The sequence below is a fragment of the Zeus faber genome (genome assembly GCF_960531495.2).
Source record: "Zeus faber genome assembly, chromosome: 12".
In the NCBI taxonomy this organism is placed as follows: Eukaryota; Metazoa; Chordata; class Actinopteri; order Zeiformes; family Zeidae; genus Zeus; species Zeus faber.
In genome coordinates this window covers 15,899,129-15,921,056 of record NC_137196.1, presented here as the reverse complement: position 1 = coordinate 15,921,056, position 21,928 = coordinate 15,899,129, and the positions used below count along the sequence as shown (strand labels likewise).

General features: G+C 44.6%; 3 protein-coding genes across 3 annotated transcripts; 1 reads left to right on the top strand and 2 right to left on the bottom strand.

The window, feature by feature from the left end:
- The first annotated feature begins 7 nt into the window (after positions 1 to 7).
- Positions 8 to 5,906, top strand: LOC307237964 (ranBP-type and C3HC4-type zinc finger-containing protein 1-like). Its single transcript, XM_080010781.1, has 9 exons — positions 8 to 395; positions 2,076 to 2,250; positions 2,359 to 2,451; positions 2,536 to 2,677; positions 3,234 to 3,324; positions 3,412 to 3,697; positions 4,304 to 4,407; positions 4,843 to 4,953; positions 5,043 to 5,906. Exons 1-9 carry the CDS (start codon positions 141 to 143, stop codon positions 5,091 to 5,093), a joined length of 1,308 nt encoding a protein of 435 aa, XP_079866907.1. The 5' UTR covers positions 8 to 140; the 3' UTR covers positions 5,094 to 5,906.
- Positions 5,907 to 6,049: 143 nt separating this feature from the next.
- On the bottom strand, positions 6,050 to 13,857 carry gpaa1 (glycosylphosphatidylinositol anchor attachment 1). The gene is made up of 13 exons (XM_080010780.1): positions 13,780 to 13,857; positions 13,347 to 13,446; positions 13,065 to 13,244; positions 12,847 to 12,958; positions 12,304 to 12,451; positions 11,963 to 12,064; positions 11,620 to 11,816; positions 9,174 to 9,370; positions 8,932 to 9,085; positions 8,235 to 8,306; positions 7,724 to 7,920; positions 7,012 to 7,182; positions 6,050 to 6,603 (listed from the first exon to the last, which is right to left on the bottom strand). Exons 2-13 carry the CDS (start codon positions 13,418 to 13,420, stop codon positions 6,360 to 6,362), a joined length of 1,848 nt encoding a protein of 615 aa, XP_079866906.1. The 5' UTR covers positions 13,421 to 13,446; positions 13,780 to 13,857; the 3' UTR covers positions 6,050 to 6,359.
- A 223-nt stretch (positions 13,858 to 14,080) lies between these two features.
- On the bottom strand, positions 14,081 to 18,972 carry exosc4 (exosome component 4). The gene is made up of 3 exons (XM_080011091.1): positions 18,781 to 18,972; positions 14,967 to 15,173; positions 14,081 to 14,866 (listed from the first exon to the last, which is right to left on the bottom strand). The coding sequence occupies exons 1-3, from the start codon at positions 18,949 to 18,951 to the stop codon at positions 14,507 to 14,509; spliced, it is 738 nt and encodes a 245-aa protein (XP_079867217.1). The 5' UTR covers positions 18,952 to 18,972; the 3' UTR covers positions 14,081 to 14,506.
- Between the last annotated feature and the right edge of the window lie 2,956 nt (positions 18,973 to 21,928).

Here is a 21,928-nt window from a genome sequence, read left to right as displayed (position 1 = left end):
ACGAGCAGCTATGGCCGTCGCGTCAAGGAGAGAGCGCCGCAACCCGCCCGGTACGGAACTCAAGCTCCCCCGGCAGCGGTAGACCGCAGAAGCACCTTCGAATAACAGCCACATCTGGTAGATAAACTGTTGACGTCGAGATGGCTCTGAGTTCGGGAGGCTGGGCTCCAGCCCCGGTGGCCGCCTCGTCCCAGGGTGCGCACGGCGGGCCCGCTCCGGCTTCCTGCGGCACCGTGCTGATGTCGGTCCGGGTGTCGGTGTGCCACTCGGGGATCAGGCCGCTCTGCCTCCCCGGAGCCGGGAACGAGGCGCTCCGTCTGCAGCTCAGCATGGATCCCGGTCGAGCGGGAGAGTTCCGCCTCGCGCTGAGAGACACGAGCGGAACCCGCAGTGTGGTGAGAGCCGCCACATCTGACATCTAGTGTGGATCTATCCACTGGTTTAACCATCTAGTGTGGATCTATCCACTGGTTTAACCATCTAGTGTGGATCTATCCACTGGTTTAACCATCTAGTGTGGATCTATCCACTGGTTTAACCATCTAGTGTGGATCTATCCACTGGTTTAACCATCTAGTGTGGATCTATCCACTGGTTTAAATATCTAGTGTGGATCTATCCACTGGTTTAAATATCTAGTGTGGATCTATCCACTGGTTTAAATATCTAGTGTGGATCTATCCACTGGTTTAACCATCTAGCGTGGATCTATCCACTGGTTTAACCATCTAGCGTGGATCTATCCACTGGTTTAACCATCTAGCGTGGATCTATCCACTGGTTTAACCATCTGGTGTGGATCTATCCACTGGTTTAACCATCTAGTGTGGATCTATCCACTGGTTTAACCATCTGGTGTGGATCTATCCACTGGTTTAACCATCTGGTGTGGATCTATCCACTGGTTTAACCATCTGGTGTGGATCTATCCACTGGTTTAACCATCTGGTGTGGATCTATCCACTGGTTAACTAGTGTGTATCCAGCCGCAGGTTAACCATCTAGTGTGGATCTATCCACTGGTTTAACCATCTAGTGTGGATCTATCCACTGGTTTAACCATCTAGTGTGGATCTATCCACTGGTTTAACCATCTAGCGTGGATCTATCCACTGGTTAACTATCTAGTGTGGATCTATCCACTGGTTAACTATCTAGTGTGGATCTATCCACTGGTTAACTATCTAGTGTGGATCTATCCACTGGTTTAACTATCTAGTTTGGATCTATCCACTGGTTAACTATCTAGTGTGGATCTATCTGCATCTATTGTGATGCTTGGAATGCATCACCCCAAGTGGCTGAAGGACCTTAAGTGTCGTAATTCCACTTTTTTTCAATTATTATTATTATTATTATTATTATTATTATTATTATTATTAGGCTTTAGGTTTTTTCGGCCGTGTACATTTTCATAATATGTACTTGGTGAGGCTTGGTGCATTGTTGTACCGACAGTTAAATCATAAAGTTTAACAGGTCTAAACAAAAAGAATAACAGAATAGAAAAAAATGTGATTAATCTCTGCACAGGTTGAATTACATGTAAAGCTTATGGCAGGGACTAAGTGGCAGTTTAATTGCGGGTATTAGGTATAGGTGTAAATATGAATATAGATGGGATATTCTGCACAGGATTAGTTGATATGCAGTATATGTACTACAATACAGTGGCTGAAAGGAAACTTATGGTAAGAGTTAATAGAATCGTTTATTTCTGCCAATACTCACCCCTTCCCTGTACCACATATTTAGTACTTGTCTGCAATGCTTCACTGAATAAGAGTGATGCTTTGTCCAAAAATATTGTCTTAAATATTCCTCTTAAAATATAACATTGACAACAGATCCAACCCCTAATGTGTTAAAGTCGAGTGACGCATTGCAGAGACGTGAAAACAAATCATTTGTGACACCATTGTTTTAGCTTTAAAACCTGGAAGAAAGATGTCTGCATCTGCAAAATGGCCGTGAAGAATCTCCTCTGATAGTGTTGTCCCGGCCAGGTGCTGTATATCGCGTAGTTCGACGTTATACACGACGTGGTTCTTTTGTCCGTTTTTCTCCCTCGACAGTTTATTGCCGAATTCGACTTGCGCTCGGTGCAGTACGAGGTGAAATCCCCTCGCTGCCACGAGATGCGGCTGGCCACTCCGCCCCACGACTGCATTCGCTTCAACTTCCGCTGCGACCGAGAGGCGGAGGAGTGGGCCACGGTGGTTATGTCTTCTCTGAGAGAAGCGCACAGAGGTCAGGACCGCATCCTCGATTCCTGCTATAAATGACTTAAAAAGTTGTTTGTTGGAGCCATTTAAAAATTAAAAAAAAAAAAAAAAGCCTTTTTGTTTTCTTTGACAGTCGCAAATATCATCGTGCATGAATCCGACGACAGACGGCTCCACACAGCGGCGGCCATAGAGCAATGGAGCTCGGCCTCCCTACCGCTGACGGGTTAGTGCCTTATTTGGACTTTCTTCCCCTTTTTTTCTCGAACCATATGTTAAAATGCGGTGATTTGTCCTCGCCGCGTTGCAGAGGAGCTGTGTTTGGAGCTGGCGAGGGCGATCGAGGCCGGCGACACTCAGGCTGCTTCACAGCACGCCTCCTCTCTGGCTCGACAGAAGGCTTCTCTGACCGTGCAGCTCTCAGAAAAGAGCTACGCCGAGGGAGAGATCAGGTAGAGGGTGGCACCGTTAAAGCACTTTAAAGCAGGGCTCTCACCGGGTCCTGGAGGTGCTTGAATTTTGTCGTTGAAGTACCGAAATACCTTGAAAAGAGTCCCCTTTGTGCTGAAGTGCTTGAAAGGTCCTTGGAGAGAGAGAGGGGGGGGGGGAGAGAAGCATGATCACTGAAAACTGGGATATTCCCCCTGGTTTTGTCATTCAAATCATAATGTAATAAAACTTTCCAGTGTAAAGTGCATGGAATCCAGCATGGTTGGAATAGACTCTTATAATAGTAGATGACAATGACATTAGTAAAAGATTCATTGAGAATGCAGTGGTGAGTGAGAGATTTTGCATTGTTTATTTTACGAGCATAATTATTTATTTAACGCAAAGTCCTTGAAAATGGATAAAATAGTGCTTTAAAAAGTACTCAAAGTCCTTGAAGTTCATTCTGTAGTGCCAGAATCAACCCTGTCGAAGCTTAATTGATTCCTCTGTGACTGTAGTTTGTGGTCAGGTGCTGGGAGGCATTCTACGTCTCAGTATCCCATGACTGTGTTGCAGTTTATCCGTGGCGGTGGAGGACATGTCTTCGTCCTGTTGTGTCACAGTCAAAGTGTTACCGCACATGACCGTGGCTGCGCTCAAGCAACAGGTTTGGGAAAAATTCAAACTAAAATAAACGCGAAACCCGCCGGTCGCACTCCGGCTCGCCTCTCACCCGGGACCTCTCCTCCGCCAGGTGTTCCTGGAGTACGGCTTCCACCCCCGCGTGCAGCGCTGGGTGATCGGTCAGTGCCTGTGCACGGAGCCGCGCTCGCTGGCCTCCTACGGCGTCCAGAAGGACGGCGACGCGGCGTACCTCTACCTGATCTCCGCCCGGCAGGCGCACGTCACCCGCCAGCTGCTGCACCAGGACCAGGAGAGTGCCCTGCTGGCCCCGCCGGCGGCGCCGCCCATGGGCCCCGCCTCCCAGGACTGGAGGGGCTACAGCACCCTCCCCTCCAGGCTTCCCCACAGCAGCCAGGGTGAGTTTCACGGGGGGGTCGGGCCGGGCGATTTGAAGCCGCGGTTCTTGTTCGCGGACTCTCGGGGGTGTTCTGTTGTCCGAAAATCAAACGTTAGCATCCGCGTATGTTTCCATTTAAACTTAGGGGGAATCTTTTGTTTTTAACATTTCTTCAATATTAGATTGTGAATAAGGATTCTGAGTTGGGTTGAGGCAAATGACTGTCCTCGCAAATGTATTTGTTCCTATGTTGAATGGATGTCAATAGATGGCTCTTCTGCAATAGGTAGACATGCTATACTATTATAAAATTATACTATGGTAGTGGCATAAAATTGCCAAAAAAGAGAATTGACTGTTGAATTGCATGTATGACAATTGTCAACCAAAACGTCACAATCCAGACGGTTTGCATATTATGATTTTGAAATATTAAGAGAATTTGTATTTGGGGAAAAAAAAAAATAATAATAATACAATTTCTGTCTGTGGTGTTTTTTAAATGATCACGCAGTTCATTGGCATGATCCTTAATGGTTTTGAGCCGCTATTTTCAAACCATGAAGTGAAATCTAAGGTTATAGTGAGCCTCCCCCAACCCCTCCATTACGTGTGCCTCACGCAGGGAGCCCCGGCGGAGGTGGAGCTGGTGGAGCCGAGATCAAGGACACCCTGAACCTGGAGACTCTGCAGATAACTGAGAAGCCCAAAGCCAGTAAATCCCACCAGGTACAGCACTGGTTCTGTGTCCCTTCGGGGCCTTTTTTCCGCCCCAGGAACCTAGATCCCGGTACTAACTTACTTAAGACCGTGGTCTTGGTTCTAGGGTTGGTTCCACTTGGATAAATCCTGGTCCAAAAAAAAAAAAAAAAAGAAATTCTCTACAAGCACAGCAACAACTGGGGTGGAGTTTGTGATACTGAGCAAAGCTAAGTGGTCAAACTACTTGTGTTTCATAAAATAAAATGGAAAGCCAGCAACCAAACTCTGTTTTAGGGATTGCTAAAACAGTTCTGAAGGTTCCAGGTCTGAATGGTTCATCAGTTAGTTCCTGTACCTTGGGAGGGGAGAGGAAAAAAAAACGGCAAATGTCAGCAGGAACGCAGTTGAATGAAGAAGAACCGACTAACTTTCTGTTCTCTTTTTTTTGTTTTTTTCCTGCAGACAGAGTGGGCGTGTCCCTCATGCACTTTCATCAACAAGCCCTCGCGCCCCGGCTGTGAGATCTGCGCCACGGCCCGGCCCGACACGCCCAAACGCGGCCGCATCCAGCAGGTACCGACCCGGCGGCGACAGCACCACTCACCGGCGCCGTCCGCAGACAGCGCCGGTCGATGATCTCAATACATCATTCTGTCGCGCAGGAGAAAGGGCGGCGAGAGGACCGGGGAGACCCTGGTGCGACCAGCAGCTGACTGCCCGGCGACCCCCGGCTGCGACGCCTCTCATCTCTCTCTCTCTCACACACACGACTCATTCTGCTATTTTAACCTGCGTGTTCGCTGCGTGTAACCCCATACCCACATCGTCGCGTGCACGGAGCGTCCTGGCGGCCGACGGGGCGAGAGACCGCCGAGTCTCCACGGACGTAAGCGTACGACGGGCGGATGCCTCGGCACGGGATTCTCTGGTATTTATTTCAGGACTGCTGGGAAACGGTAAGGAGGGGTGGAAGGCGCGGAGCAGTCTCCATATTTATTTTAAAGGCAGGCGGAGGGTGTGCGCTCATCCCGTCTGATCGAATCCTAAGATCCACCGACTGAAGTGGAAGCGCGGGACGAGGCGCGCCGCTCCGGCTGCAGTGTCATCGCCTGGTGCCGTTGTTTTGAAGGAAAGGGAGGAGGAGCCGAAACAGATTGCCAGGAAAATCTGCCGTGTTTACAGGGTTTTAAAGTGCTTTTATTTTTTTATAACATCGTCTTATGTTGGTTTTCATGAGAAACGCATTGAATTATTGGTGTTGATTCATTTCTCTCCTCGATCGGTATATGTTACGTGTTCACAGAATAAACGTAGATGTCGGAATAATTTCACTCTTGCGAGATCGATTTGTAGAGGTTTACCCCAACTTATTCTGCATTAACTTTCTTAAATGTTATCGCAGTCATTATGATGAGGCTGTACTATGACATCCGTACTTCTGTTGCATTTCAATTTTAGGCACTTGTTCGTGTCAGTTTACCAACCCTTCAATGCTGCATTAGTTTTACTCGTCGACATTATTTGAACAATTGATGCCGATGCCAGGGCGTGCCGGCACCTTCTACTCTACACGCATTCATCTTTTTGTTTATTTAAATATTCATCGATAATCACTGGTATAAAAGGTTCCATGTTCAAATGATGTTGCCCACACCGGTTTCAGGTTTTATTTTGTCATTTATAAATTAGGAGAACGCTTAGTAAAAAAGTAACGCAAATAAAAACATCCAGTAGTGACGGTTCAAACAAATCCTAGAGATTTCACCAAGGAGGCAACGGTGAACATTCCACTTTTTTTTTTTTTTGAGCTAAGTGTATCCTTACATCCCAGGCAGCCCTTTTTAAATATCTCAAAACAAAGCAGCTCAGTATCACAAAAGAAAGGAAAAATAAAACCGTCCCAGTCAGTGCTGAGCCATCTGCGTGCAACCCCAGTCTGGCAGTTGACGTTTTTCCCAGGTCAGATGGATCTCGTCAAGCTACTTCCAGAAGAGAATGTTCCAGAAGAGCAGCCAGCAGGGGTACACCAGCAGGGCCACCAGGGGGTAGACCAGGGAGCCGTAGAGCGAGTGGTCCAGAATGCCCTGCGAGATGACGGACAGGAAGAGCATCCAGCCGTCCTGCAGGCTGACCGGCATCTCCTGAAGCTCCTGGAAGAAGAAGACGCAGAAGAGCAGTGTGCAGCCGGGGCTGAGGACCACCATGATGAATGCCGACAGAAACCTGGGGAGGAGACACATCGTTTATAGGACCTGTAATATTTGTAGAAAGAGCTGTAGTGCTTTTAATGCAGTGGGGGCCTGCCCCCTAGCGGGGACCAAGAGGTACTGCAAGGGGCAGAAAATTGATGGATGAATAAATCCTTTATCATTATATTATCCTATAAAATAATACATTTTTATAAACTGTATAAATTGTGGAAATATATTGGCAAAAGAGAAATAATTAAGTATTTGTGTTTAAAAGTGAGCAGTGTTCTAATGGCAAGGATCTAAAAAAAAAAAATACATTACCATGGCAGGGAACAGGGAATGAAAATTGTTCTATTCCTTAAGGGACCTCACAGAAGAAGTTTGAGAACCACTGTTTAACCCCCACCTGAGCGCTAAAAGTGCGTGTGGTCATTCTTACTTGGGGACGTGGGGTGTGATGAAAGCCGCCAACGGCACCAGGGTGAGCGCCAGGATGAAGCCCAGGGAGAAGTTGATGAGGGCGGTGCAGCCGAGCACCACGGCGAGGTAGAGGACGGCCACCAGCTTCAGCACCCGCCAGCCCTGCTCCGTGCCCTCGCCTGACAGCAGCCTGCAGGGGCGACCAGAGGGAAACCATTAAAGCCAGGTCACAGAGCAAGACCTCAACACACGATACGGGCGAGATTAAAAGATGGTAAACATGTCTCACGGACCTCACGTTCGGTATTTTAGAATAACAGAAACTTTTTCGCTTTAAAACAAGCTTGTGCCTCGCCAGGTTCCGGCGTGGACCAGCAGCAACAAGGAGACACGTCAACTTCACCACAGCTAAATACAGGGCAGCGAAAGAGTGTGTGGCTGGTTCAAATAAAGCTATGCTATGCGCTAATGTCTTAGTCGAAAAACCAAGCGGAATTTTATAACGTAGAACATTGATTTGGTGATACAAGAGCGCTTCCATCGGTTGGGTTCAGGGAAATTAACTTTCTTCCCAAATGTACAAGTTTTATTCTCCGCCACTATGATTTGAGTTTGTGATCACGACAATCCGGTGCGCCCTAGTTTTCCGGAGCATTGCGAGGGCCACCCTACGGTTTCCCGGGTTACGCTGGAGACTTAAAGTCCTGCTCTTTAAGCGTGAGGACCATGACCTGTGAGTGTTGTGGGGCAGGGCCAGGCCGGCGGTGTAAATGGCGATGACGGTCAGCACCACCGCCTCCGTCTCGGACACCGGGAAGTGCTCCACGGCCATTTCCTGGGAGCGGATGGGCAGCATGTACAGTGCCACCCCGGAGAGGTGGCTGATCACTAGTGGAGTCAAGATGGAGAGGACGCCCGGACTGGACGGCTGAGAGACAGGTGACATGAAAATAAATTCACTCCAACTTAGCAGCACGTTAAATAAAAAAAATCAATTAAACACGTTATAGATATATTAAACATACAAGGAAATACCAGGAGGAGAAAAAACATTCCATATAGGTTGGGTTTTGGGTACATTTCCCACGAGGGAACCGTTACAAGAAAGTTGGAGAACGTGAACGACGAGGAAATCGTTCGGCCATGAAAATCACTCTTCATCGTATATACACAAAAACGTTGCGTCCGGTCTTAATGGGTTCAATATTTGGAAGGAGAGGAAGAGAGGCGAGTCGGACCGACCTGCTTCACTTGAGCCACGCCGTCCTCCCTTCCTGGCGACGGCGGCGCCAGCTGAACCCAGAGGTCCAAGGCCTGGACGGCGGTCAAGAGCAACAACCAGACTCAAGAGGTGTTTTTACAGAGTTTAGTGTAAGAGGGGGAAACACACTTGTTTGGGTATTAAAAGACACACCATCATGGAAAAAAAAAGGGGTCTTCAAAATTAATACTTCAGAGTCCCGGGTTCACTCGGGCATTACAAAATGAAATTCAAGGGCCGCCAAGCACTTTTTTAAAGCACATTTTCAACGACATCACGCAAACGATCTTTCATTAAAATATAGTCTTAGTCTCATTGTCTATATTATAAATCTCATTGTCATCTACTATTATAAGTGTCTATTTCCAACCACACTGGATGGATTTACGTTTCCCTGACATCATCTGTGTTGTAAAAGTGATTCTGGAAGATGTTTATTACGTTACGATTTTAATAACAAAACGAGGAGTAATATCACTTTTTTTCCCCAAGGACCTTTCAAGCACTACAGCACAAAAAGGGGCTATTTTCAAGGTATTCGGGTATTCCAATTTCTGAGGACCGAATTCAAGCACTTAAGGACCTGGTGAGATCCTTATAGACTAAACAATGGAGTGTGATCCAACTGTATTTTCAGACCAGAGTTAAGTCAACGTGAAAACGGGTGGAGCAGGATACACGCAGCAGCAGGATGAGGGCGAGGAGGCCGAAGGCGGGCATGTAGTAACCGATGGAGACAAAGCGAGACAACGAAGGCATGAGGTAGAAGAAGTAGGACTGGTGGAGGCGCTCCAACAGGTTATTCAGCTTCCGATACATTCCTTCAAGGAGCCTGGAACGGACACCCGCGACATTATATCACGTCAAAGGAAACTCAGCGACTTTGGTGCGGTGACGAACATGGCGAACACGGACCCCACCTGCCGATGGTGGTGGCGTCGCTCTTGTACTGGCGGAAGCTGTTGACGCCCTTGAGGGAGGCGGCCTCGATGTGGTAACGCAGGAAGAGGCCGTGGTCGCCCCAGGGCCGGCCGCTGGCCTGCTTCAGCACCATCAGCATCATGGTCTGCACCGCGTGGCTGTAGCCCGACGCCGTGTCCCAGTCGTTCCTCTGGAGCTGCGGGAGGAACCGGGCGGCGGAGGAGAAATGTTCAGCGGCGCCACGACGTGTCACTTTGGGAAAGAAGCACCGATGCACCCTCATAGCCCGTTCAACATGGAATCAGCTGGAGAGCTTTGGTTCCCCAGTCGGCTTTTGTATCAGAAGATGGTTTGTGTTCCAGGGCTGAGAAACAATGTTATAACTAACATTTTAAAGTCTGTGCTACATTACAGACGAATACAAATCCGAATAACCATACTTTAAAATACTAATTTACAAAGCGCTGCACACATGAAGTGAGCTGCCTGTTAATTATACCGGTTAAACATTGCATTGGTTAAACTTGTTAGGCCCTATTATTATTCTCTTAATGTACACATTTAAATTACATATTGTCCCCTTGTTGTCGCACTCGGCATCCTTCCGGTCCGTCGGGGGATTTAAAACACGATTTGGTTATTGAAGAACATGATTGACAGTTTCAAATGACTCAATATACGCAATATTTTTCCAGACTTTTAGACAAGTCGACTCGTCTAAAGTTTAAACGTCAGGAAAATTAATTGTTTGTAACAACCCTATTCTGAATGCGTCTGAGGAACCAGCGAAACAGGAGAGTGAACATTTATTTTTGTTAAAAGTTTGTTTCAAATAAAAGCTCTCTAGCGTTTCATACACGGGTCCAGCCATACAGGTTTAAAGGTAAGGCGGAGCTCCTGAATGTCGTTTTGTTTTCTTCCTGCCACCAATGAAAAACTTGGTCGACTAAGATTCTTCTCGTCTAAGACTCTAGGTCGACTATTTGGGGGCAGTCCTATAATATTTCGTGAGAAGCTAAATTTGACTAAAATGGCAATTACACTTACCGTTAACAGTGATTTTGATATATGTTTTGACTGAGTTAATAATATGCAAAACAACTGTTATTTACATGGGCTTTTTTTCGTTAACAAGGATTTTTTAAATAATATTTATAGATTTTACAGGTTGAGGTATTTACAGTTCATATTTACAGTAATGCAATAAGTTCATTGTTTTTTCCTTTGCACTTAATAATAAATAAATAATAAATAATAAATAAAATAATTCAAAACCTATAAAATCTCATTTATATTACATTTATCCTATTTGGGAATAGGTGACATGGTTGTTGTTTACTAGCTTCTATACACCTTGATTTTTCTTCTATACTCATGAGAAGAGTTGGGGGTTAATGTGGCGTCAGTCAGGCAAGCGGAGCAGTTTTGTTTTTTTTACCTCTCACTCTCCCATCAAGAATTCTCATTTGTGTCATTTGATAACTTTTGAAATGGACAATTATGCTCTACAATTTTTTTCTTGTGTCAAAGTCAATAGTTAAACTTTACCAAGTGGTTCCATGGATTTTTTATGTTTTACATGACATTTAGTCATTTAGCAGATGCTTTTATCCAAAGTGACTTACAAGGGAGAATAACATTCAAGCTACATTGCAACAGAAACATTAGTGTAACAATAAATAAATACTGCTAAGTAGTGCTAAGTAATTGTAAGTTAGGAGAGGAGGTGCTCGCTGAGTCTGGGTCTTCAAGTGCTTCTTAAAGACAGAGAGGGAGGCCCCTGCTCTGCTGGTTTTTGGCAGCTTGTTCCACCAACGTGGAACTACAAATGAGAATAGCCTGGATTGCCGTGGTTGTGCAGCCAGCAGAGCTAGGTGTCGCTCATTTGACGAACGCAGCATCATGTGCAACATGTGCTCTTACAAGAGCATTTAAGTATGTGGGAGCATTCCCAACAATCACTCTGTAGGCCAGCATCAGAGACTTGAACTTGATGCGAGCGGCCACAGGTAACCAGCGGAGCTTGATAAGCAGCGGAGTGACGTGTGCCCTCTTTGGCTGGTTGAACACCATTTGCGCCGCCGCATTCTGTATCATCTGCAGTGGCTTCACCGCACAAGCCGGCGAGCCTGTTAAGAGTGCGTTGCAGTAGTCTAGGCGGGAAATCACCAAGGTTTGTGCCAGCAGTTGAGTGGCATATTGAGTCAGGTACGGCCAGACTTTTCGGATGTTGAATAGTGTGAAGCGGGACGGCCGAGAGGCGGCAGCAACATGGTCCGATGGTGCAGCTTCAAGCTAAAGCTTCATTCATTGGAAACCTACATCTGTAAATCACCCACTGTATATAACTGGATATGTCTGAATATGTATATAAATGCCTTATATAACCAATATGTACAGTATATCCCTGATGATTGTATATAGTGATACATGTGTTTGTTGTACCTTGCCCTGGATAGTGCAGAGGACGCCTATTTTTTGGCAGAAGGCATAGAAGAGGTTGGCCAGATCCAGGTTAGGAAGCTGCCCATTGAGTCCTTCTAAAACCAAGTCCAAACTTGTGATGACATCGCTGCTGAGCTCCAGGGACAAGGCTGCCTGAATGGAACCCCCTCGGCCCTGCAGTGGCGACCAGTCCATGCCTGAGTAAACATGGAGGGAGACACAACTCAAATGATGTACATTGCATTGAAAATCCCTAATGCATTACAGTAATTTATCACAGAATCTCCATCTGTCGATGTGATGTTTGGAAGGTTGCCGAGTGCAGGGTGAAGATAATACTCACCGGTAGTGTTAGTGTGGTGATATCCCTCCAGCCAGGCCTGCATTCCGATCAGGTCGTGCTCATTCACCAGGAAGATTATGTCCTTTGCCCAATAAACCTGGCCTGGTGTGGAGTGCAACAATAAATCAATCATGATGCACAATGTTTCATACATCGATGTGATGTAATGCGAAAAACAATTCATGTTTAAAGAATTGAATATCCGAGTAAAGGGAGTATTTATAATAGTGCAGTAATTATTGTGTCTGTGTTGAACTACTCCTTAATTTCTCTGCGGGGCTATAGTATTGCGAGAGGCCCAACATCTACCCCGAAAGTACCAGGAGAAGACATATACCCACTCCTAAAGTACTGTGCCAAGCCAAGCAGCAGCCCCACTGCCTGGTTGTTTGTGTTTTCTGGACTGCAGGGAGCGCTCAGCACCAGAGCTTCGGTGCGTGGCGCCCTGGGCGCCCGCAGGATCCCATACACATTGGTGCCTTTCACCATCTGGTGAAAAAAAGAGGGTTAAAGGAGGAGAAATGTTTACAAAATAATTCTGTTTCTCTTAACTTTATATGATGGGTTGAGAAGAGGCAGAAATGTGCCCTGCACAGTTAAAATGATCATATTGCATCCAAATTGTCAGTGACTGAACAGACCCTCAAGAGCATTTCAGACTTAAATGCACTGCAGTCACATCACACAGAAAGAAGATTCCAAAGGAAGCAAGGTCACCTCCTGACCTTGCACCAAGTCAAATCCTGTCATACATGTCAATGCTAAAACATATATACAGTTCTCGCATTTCAAAATGACATTTGATGTGAAAGAGGATTCTTATTATAAAGAGCCAGCTAAACCGCAACACGACCTTATCCGTGCCTCTTCCATTCAAAACTCACATATCTCTCTTTGTTTTCGTCAGGGAAGGGGAGCGTGCGAGAAAAACTTTGGGTGAAAACCTCCAAGCCCCTAGATTGCATGGTCCTCACCAGCCAATCTACGGGCATCCCACTGCAAGATGAGAGAGAGACCAGTTAAAGCTAAAACATGATGATAGCATAATTTTTGATGCCGGGCGGTAACAGTCATTCACTATTAACCGTGCTACGAAACTGACCCCACTTTCTTCTTATGAGCTGCAAACTCTCTGCCCGTGGCCAGAGCCCGTTCCCCTGCTGGGAACCGTTCCTCCACCATCGTGGAACCCATGGCGTTCTCTGACATGTAGGTCCGCAGTGTGAATGGCTCGAAGGCCAGACCCATGAACCAGGTCACGCCCGCTAGGTAACACACCACACTGGCACACAAGTGAGGGGGAGAAAGACAGGGAATAAGGAGAATAAGGAATGCGGTGAATGGGTGGGAACCTGATTCTCAGCGAAACCTTAAAACATCTCACCAGATCGGGGCATTGAGGCGGGTGAGCATGCTTATCAAAGCACGCCTTCTGTTTGGGTCGGACAGTAACCCCATGGTGGGCTATAACCTCACGGTCAGACCTGGAAACACCAAAGGCACCCATGTTAGAGATATTTAATATAGGCTATGGCTCGATATTACCAATCATTTGCTAAGATATAATGTACAGTAATTACAATGTTTTATCATATATATACACAAACTAGAACATAACCGAGCTGCATTTCACTCTGAGTGCCAAGCAGTTTAATCACCGGCTGGTGTGGCGCGCTAGCTCACGTTAGCTGCCATTAGCACAGAGGCGATGTGTGAGAGATGAACAGGAGATTCGCCGTAAACTTTTCACTTAAGGAATAAAACAAAAAAACAGTTGGTGTTTAATTTCGTTGAATGCATATCAAAGTCAAGCTTACTTCAGCGAACGGCGGCTGGCGGTCACCACGAAAGCGGCGTCATTTTCAATCGGTGCCGCTCCTAGTTCCTTGTTTCCGGCGGAATGTTGCTTCGACGGACCAACTTCCGGTCCGCAGATAAACGGCTCCTTTCAGTGTCAGCTCGTTAGTCCTTACGTCAACAGAACAGCATTCAGTTATGTCCTTTTGAGGTTTTTTGGGTTTTTTTTTTTTTGCTCCACGAGTGCCAAAATTACACATCACTACAGACATACAAAGAAACAACTGAAAAAACATTTGTTTATTCTTTTTTTTGTCACAAAGGAAATACAAAAGGTGTTGAGATTGACATGGAAACAAACTAACAACTGAAAACTACAATTCCCCATCAAATATGAATTGAATGTAAAAGGAAAACTACAACAAACTCCAAAGCGTATGTAGCGCCAACCCCAGTGATTGGCTTGAGAACCTTTAACTGACCAAGTATTGAGAGAATCGCTGCTGGGCACCAAGTTGCCGCGGTGCGCGGCAGTAGCGATCATCTCAATAGCGGATCGATGTTAAATATTTGAAGCCAATCACTCTCATTGACTCCCAATGATCGAAAAATAAGGTTAGGGTTAAAAAAAAATAAAATAAAAAGAAATACTGGACTTTTCCTTTAGCCCTTCATATTAAAGTCCAATGTTGTCGGTCACGCCCTGAAAAGCACGATCAGTAGTGCCCGCCCTCCATCTATCCCACGTCATTCTCCGGCGAGCACCGAGACCTCTTGGAGATGCTGCCGCACCACTTCGTCCAGCACTTTGCTCACACCTTTGCAAGCGATCATGGCGGCTTCGATCAGAGTCTCGAGGTGGTCCTGGTGCAGTCGAGCATCCATCTGCAGTAGAGCGATCTGCCCGCCGCGGGGCAGCAGGGCGAGGGCCAAGGAGCTGCCTCCACCGCTCTCCTCCGCAAAGCACAGGTCCGCCAGGGGTGTGTCGTCCACGAAGCCGACAGTGCAGGCGCACACGTAGTCGCGCATTGGGATGCCAGCGTCAATGACCGCTAACGTGGCAGCGTTCACGCACACGCTGTAGTTCCCGCCGTCCGATTGCAGAATCTGCCGAAAATCAAGTGAAATCAAAGTTAAACGCAAAAAGTCATTATGAATGCGCACGCCAGTCACAACTTTCGAGTTGTCAACAATATCGTTCATGAACCTTGACATAGATGTCTATTTGGGAGCGCGGATAGAGTTGGGTCATTATCGCCGCCTCAAACGTCTGCTTGAGGTGCAGCGTCATCTCTGTGGACTTGCGGTCCCCGTGCGGTCTCCGTTTCCTCTCCGCTGTGCTGAATGTGGCCATGCTGTACTGACAGTTGATAACTGCTCGGTCATGCAGGGTCCGGCTTCGTGAACCTCTCATCTCGAGGAAACAAAAAACGATGCAGTTATATAGAGCCCAGCCCTTCGTAAAATGAACCTGGTAATGTTCTCCAGCGATTCATGACTCTACAGTAGAAGAAAAAGCTAAATGATACTCTTACAATTTTTAACTGAGGGAAAGGTAGTTAATTGTTGGTAAAGCTTAAAAGGAATGATTATATTAACACTAAAATATAAACATTTGATTATTTAGTTTCAAATCCCTGACAAATGGATGGTTGAAGGGGTTACATACGTGTTGACAAACAATTACAGGGCACAGCCATAAGAATAACCTTGGCAATAAGGAAAAACACACAGCAGATATAGATATTCAAATATATTATATTGTCATTCATTCCCATGCATGCTGCTCAGAGTAACCGCAGCCCACGGCTCTTCTGCCAACAGCGCCAGTCTCTCCCTCTCCTCTTGCACCTTGCGTAGGGAGTCAGTAGGTGTGGCATCATGCCCCTCAAGCACTAGCTCTGTACCCTAACTTACCATACCACAGGAGGGAAGGGATGAGGATCTTGAGGATGATAGAGACATATTCTATGTATAATACACACACCCTGACATTCTTGTAAATATATAATGATTCATAAATAGGTTTGCATAAATAAATAAATAGATAAATACATGGTTTTAGATAATAATTGACTCTATAATACATACAGTATAGAATAATAATTTCTCTGATCCTTCTCTGATATGTAAATAGTTTGTTTGAGCTTCTCTCTCTCAATCTTTCTCTCCGGATTAGGTTGTTCCTAGAGCTTGTAAATATGTAAATAGTTTGTTTGATCTTGTAAATATTTCAATAGTTTGTTTGATCTTCTCCCTTCCTTTGTAGATTTGTTTTTATTTTTTTACTTCAAATATACAATGTCCCAGTAGTAAGTTTGTGAGTATTCGGCTAAAGATTTCTCTATCTAGCTTTTATATGTCTTTATGTGATCTCTCCCTCGCTGAGACTGACACAACCACAAAGATTTATGCAAATGTATGCGTGATAACGTCATCAATATGCAAATTTGCGCATAACATCATCTGGTGACTTCGAGTGACTTTGGAAGCTAGTGCTAGCTTCTTTCATTGGAAAAGAGTTGGCAACACTGCAGTCCCATTGGTCCCCTCACTTCACCCCAATGTAAATTGTAATAGATAATCCGTGTTGAGAGGGCATTGAATACAGCTGCTATTCCCAAACTGGGGTACAGAGCACGCGTAGTTACGTCGACACGACAGTTATGGCAACAAAAATTGCGATTTACATTTTCAAACAGTCCAGAGTTCGAAACTAACTTGTGACCCGGCACGCATTTTTCTATTAAAAAAAAAAAAAAAAAAAAAAAAAGTTTTTATTATCGAACAATTTTTCCCATCACCTGGCAAATGACAAATTCTGCGGAGTGTGCATCTATCACTGTGACTGCAGCGCCTGGCTGTTTGTAGAGAGAGCGCGCGAATCCCGCCGGTGACGAAAGGTTCGACTCAATTTTTGAGACTCCTGATGATCCTGATGATTCACTCAATAAAGAGTCGTTCGCCAGACTTGCATCACTAAGTTCCTTGCAGCTGCAGGTGGCTTGCCACTCTGAACAGACATGGACATAACTGCCTTACATGGTATACTATAGATATCCAGATGTCTTGATATGATCTCCAAACAAACTTAATTGCAAAGTATTATAATTATTATTGCAAGCAAAAGGAATGAATTTGAACGTCAGTGACTTTTATTGTCATATAATTGGTCTAGCCTTGATCTATTTTGGTAAAAGAAAGTATACTTTAGGTCAACATACATGCATGAAAGCAAATATTTATATAAGAATACAATTGTTTATTTCCTAATTCTTTGAACTGTCTTGCATTTATGCCTAGAATCACTAAGGATAACTTTTAACCAATTATAATGCACTTATGAAGTAATAACAATGTGAAGAAACGCCATTTAAAATTTGGGGCAATCCATGTTAACTCTGGGATGGTTACATTTGTTTTTGGGACGTTGGTGAAAATAATTAGTCTGGAGCTATTTTGAGCCGTTTATTCCTGTCCATTTCAATTTTCAAACTGGCCGATACGTTTGGGTGATGCTTTTCTCGCTTGAATGAACTGAATCTGATTTGAATGGAAAAAGATTGGAGACTGAAAAATTCACAATTTCACTATAGGCGTGAGCTGGTGCACCAATACGGTCTTATATGTGAAATGGCTAAATAAGGAGCAAAATATCGATAACTTACACTGTTTTATATGGGCTGTATAATACAACGATCAGCAACAACATTAAAATCACTGACAGGTGAAGTGAATAAAATCATCTTGTTGATCATCTCGTTCCGATGGCACCTGTCAAGGGGTCGGATACATCAGGCAGCAAGTGAACAGTCAGTTCTTGAAGTTGATGTTTTGGAAGCAGGAAAAATGGGCAAGCGTAAGGATCTGAGCGACTTTGACAAGGACCAAATTGTGATGGCTAGACGACTGGGTCAGAGCATCTCCAAAATGGCAGGTCTTGTGGGGTCTTCCCGGTATGCAGCGGTTAGTATCTACCAGAGGTCGTCCAAGGAAAGACAACCAGAGAACCAGCATCAAGCCCATGGGATCATTGATGGGCGTGGGGAGCTAGGTCTAGTTCAGGTCCAATCCCACACGAGCTACTGCAGCACATATTGCTGAAAAAGTTAATGCTGCTATGATAGAAAGGTGTGAGGACACACGGTGCATGGCAGCTTGCTGTGTATGGGGCTGTGTAGCCACAGACTGGTCAGAGCGCACATGTGGACCCCTGTCCACCACAGAAAGCCCCTACAATGGGCACGTGAGCAACAGAACTGGACCATGGAGAAATGGAAGGAGGCCTGATCTGACGAGTCATATTTTCATCTACACCATGTGGATGGTCGGGCTTAGGGTCCGATGGAGCATCTGTGGGATGTGCTGGAACCACAAGCCCGATCCATGGGGGTCCCCACCTCACAACTTCCAGGACTTCTTGGTGCCAGATCCCACAGGACACCTTCAGAGGTCTTGTGGAGTCCATGCCTCCACGGCTCAGAGCTGTTTTGGCGGCACGAGGGGGAGCGACACAATATTAGTGGTTATCAGTGGCGGTTTTAAATGTTGTAGCTGATCGGTGCATATGTATCTCATATAGTGTGTATGTGTGTTGGGTGGGGGCGGGTACTGACCCTGGGGCTAGCGGGGTTCGCAGATGGAAAGGGTGCGCGAAGGGAAACCGAACTGAAAAATCTGGGAACCTAGAGGCACTTGTATTAGTATTGTTTATAATGACATCTCATCCATTTACGAGACCGGGATTCTATCGTGTACCGTCCATGTTACAAAACCACATTCAGTGGGTTTTTCCCTGCGCGCCTGCGCAAAACAATTACGCGCACACAACATGCCAGGAAGTGGCGCCCGGTTTGATACACACAAACATGAAGATAAAACGTTGTATGCATTATGTAAGCGCTTTTGAAAGTTAATCATCTCCGTGTATGACATTCCCCGGTTAACATGTTGTAATACAAGGTAAACGAGGCGACTTACTAGCTGTCATGTAGCTAACGGTCTTGCTAGCTGCTACTTACTTCATGCGGTCCGTACACCACCGCTAGGGCTTTGGTGTTCCCCTGCTCGATGTACGCAGAGCCGTCCGCTTGGCCGAACACGCCCATACGAGCGCGAACTTTACGCAGTTCTGTGGCTTTTCTACCATCCAGACGGTATCCCTGGTCGGACAGCAGCTCCAGCCCTGCCATGTCGGAGATTAGGAACTGAACGGACCGAGAGAGACGGCGTGCGTGTGCCTGGAACCGAACTACATTACCCATAGGCTCCCTCGCGCGAACCCGCTACGGCAAACCCTAACAGCCAAAAAGCCGCAGGTGGTTGTGGTTTTTCCACAGCTAAAAAAAGTGTTTATAGCCTAATTGAATAATTCAAGATGTTATTTGTCACAAAACATATAGGTAATAAACACTACTCACAAAAAGTTAGGGATATGACGTCTCCAACATCGTCTAGCACGCAGACCACGCTGATGGGAACGGTTTTGAATGGTCTGACGTGACACTTGGTGCCTCTCACCTCCCTTAAATGTGGCTGGAGTTGAGTGGCATTCATCATCCTGTTCCGCAGGGCACTGTTCACAATGCAGCGCTCATCAGTGTGAGATGTGGCCAAAGGACGTCCACTTCTATGCCTTTCTGTGACTCTTCCAGTCTCTCTGTATCTCTGTTGCAACCTGCCGATGACACTCTGTGACACTCTAAGCTCAGTGGCCACCTCCCTCTGAGAACATCCTGTTTGAAGCCTCGCAGTGGCGAGGTACTGTCGATCAGTTGTTAGGTGTCGTCTTGGTCTCATGATGTTAAAATGTGAACAGCGTGATGAAGAGGAATGTTTAAATACCAAATATAATTGAACCAGGAAATGTATTGGTCGATTCATGCATCAAACACTTTGCCTTTGAGCTCCTTGTGAGAGAACAGCAAGTTGTGCAAAAAGTACTGAAACATTGAACAGTTGGACAAGTGCATTCAAAAATTTAGAGAAGGTCAAATTAAGTTCACCTGTAAAGGTTATAGTGCATTTTAGGTTCATCCTGAAAATTCACCCGAAAGCCGAATATCCCTAACTTTTTGTGAGTAGTGTATATGCAGGGAAATTTCACCATGAATTCATAATTGTTTTTATGATTTATATTTTTTCTTACATAATTGTGATCGCTTATTGTCCAGATGTGTTCTGCTGTAACACTGCAACATCTCGCTCATACAATATTTATCCAATCCAATGAACTAAAATGTGCAAATTTTACTTTTGTCCATAATTATTAGTATCAGTATCTGCATCACTGTGTCAATCAGAATTCAAAGTGAATGTAACCTGTGTCACCTGAGTTTCAATGTTGCAAAAATGTGGGTATTCACTTCCGATAAACTTTTGTATCAAATTGGGAGGACGAGGGTGTGACTCACGACAACCTATTGAAGGACAGGTGCACAACTTTGACACTTTTAAAAAATAAAATTTATTAGCATCTCTAATGTGTATAAATAAAAACATATGAAACAATTTATATACGCATAATGTAATGAGTTGAACAATGAATGGGTTACACGTGATATAAAGGAGCAGTCTCGCTTTTAGCCGTCGTTTTGTGAGGAAATCTGTACCTTGAAATAGTCTTCCATATGCATACCTAGAAGTCACAAACCTACATTCTTTGATATGATTGAAACAGACAGGGGGGGAAAAAGTTTAGCAACTGAAATATAAAATATGTCAATTTGCCATTTTTGCAATTCTGTCTCGGAAGATCTCGAAACATCTTCACGTTGTTATTAGTGTTGTTTTAAGGTTTCGCTAACAATGCTGAGACACGAAGCCCCAACATTACACACATCAAACGGATCGATTTCACTTTACACTCTAAAAATCCGAGAAAGGATTTTGCCTCATTCCTCCCCATATACTGGAGTCACATTGTTAAATGGTCTTTATAAGCAGACCTGAACTCTAGGGAAAAATTGAATATAAGGTCAGACACAGCAAAACAAATTAGTGACATACCAAATCACAATTTTTACATATAGCTAAGATCCCGGTGGATCAAACAAACAACTACGCTCACTGTCAGTAACAAGGTCGGCCATTTTGCACACTGGCTTATGGTGGCATACCATACGGAATACCAAGAGAACAGTGAATTGGAGGGGAGGTCTGAGGACGTGGCTTTCTAAGGCAAAGGCAAAGATATTTAAGTACCTCTCTTCTTTTGTTGCCCAAAGTTTTCTATTTGGTCATGCTTCGAACACTTGGCATATTCAAATGTCTTACAAAACTGACAGATATGCACATAAGACAAATACGACTTTCAAACGGTGGCTAGAACATTCCAATAGCCAATGTAAGGTGGACCTGTAACAGACCAGAAATATTCACCATTGATAAATATAAATAATTATGGAAAGCCATTAACAAATAGTCAAACTTTAAACTACTGCTTTATGGCTACAGTACACCAGATGACCTTTGACCTTTGCTCACTGTCACAAACATTTCCAATGTCAGAACCAAGGCTCAGTATTGGAATTTGACCAGATTGCATAGCACTGAGTATTAAGTATTGAGTACCTATTATTATTTATTCTGTGGCACTCAATATGAAAGTTTGATACTTAAGTAGTATATCTTCAATGTCAGTTACTCAATAATAAAGTTAAAGGTTTGTACAGTGAGAGTAAATGTGTGTTGTTTTTTTAAAGCTAGGCTCAGATATGACTAGTTTTGTTTAGGAACGAGTATGAAAGTCAAGAAATCGGTATTGAAAATTAAAATCAAACAATCATCTGGTGTAAGGTTTCCATTACGAGCGACGTGCCAATTGTCAATTCAATCATATATTTTTTTAAATGCCCCAGAGTCCTTGAAATCTGTCTTTTGAACTGCCGTACATGTTTGGACCTACATCAGAACATCTAAAGGTAATTCAGACAGAAACAGAAGCCTGACAACAAATTTCTGAACTCTTAAATCAAATAATAATAAAAGAAAACACACACCAATACAGAGCATCAAAAAGCTGATATAAAAAAAAAGATTTTAAAACTCCAAAACATTTTATCGAGAAATATATATATATATATATATATATATATATATATATATATATATATATATATATATATATATATATATATATATATATATATATATATATAAAATACATGA

Coding starts and splice junctions, on each gene's coding strand:
- gpaa1 (XM_080010780.1), bottom strand. CDS start 13,420: ATGGGGTTACTGTCCGACCCAAACAGAAGGCGTGCTTTGATAAGCATG. Junction 12,452..12,846: donor ACGAAAACAAAGAGAGATAT/GTGAGTTTTGAA, acceptor TTTTTTCACCAG/ATGGTGAAAGGCACCAATGT. Junction 11,817..11,962: donor TCACCACACTAACACTACCG/GTGAGTATTATC, acceptor ATGTTTACTCAG/GCATGGACTGGTCGCCACTG.
- LOC307237964 (XM_080010781.1), top strand. CDS start 141: ATGGCTCTGAGTTCGGGAGGCTGGGCTCCAGCCCCGGTGGCCGCCTCG. Junction 4,408..4,842: donor AAGCCAGTAAATCCCACCAG/GTACAGCACTGG, acceptor TTTTTCCTGCAG/ACAGAGTGGGCGTGTCCCTC. Junction 4,954..5,042: donor AACGCGGCCGCATCCAGCAG/GTACCGACCCGG, acceptor TCTGTCGCGCAG/GAGAAAGGGCGGCGAGAGGA.
- exosc4 (XM_080011091.1), bottom strand. CDS start 18,951: ATGGCAGGGCTGGAGCTGCTGTCCGACCAGGGATACCGTCTGGATGGT. Junction 15,174..18,780: donor TGGTGTACGGACCGCATGAA/GTAAGTAGCAGC, acceptor TGTTTCCTCGAG/ATGAGAGGTTCACGAAGCCG. Junction 14,867..14,966: donor AAATAGACATCTATGTCAAG/GTTCATGAACGA, acceptor GATTTTCGGCAG/ATTCTGCAATCGGACGGCGG.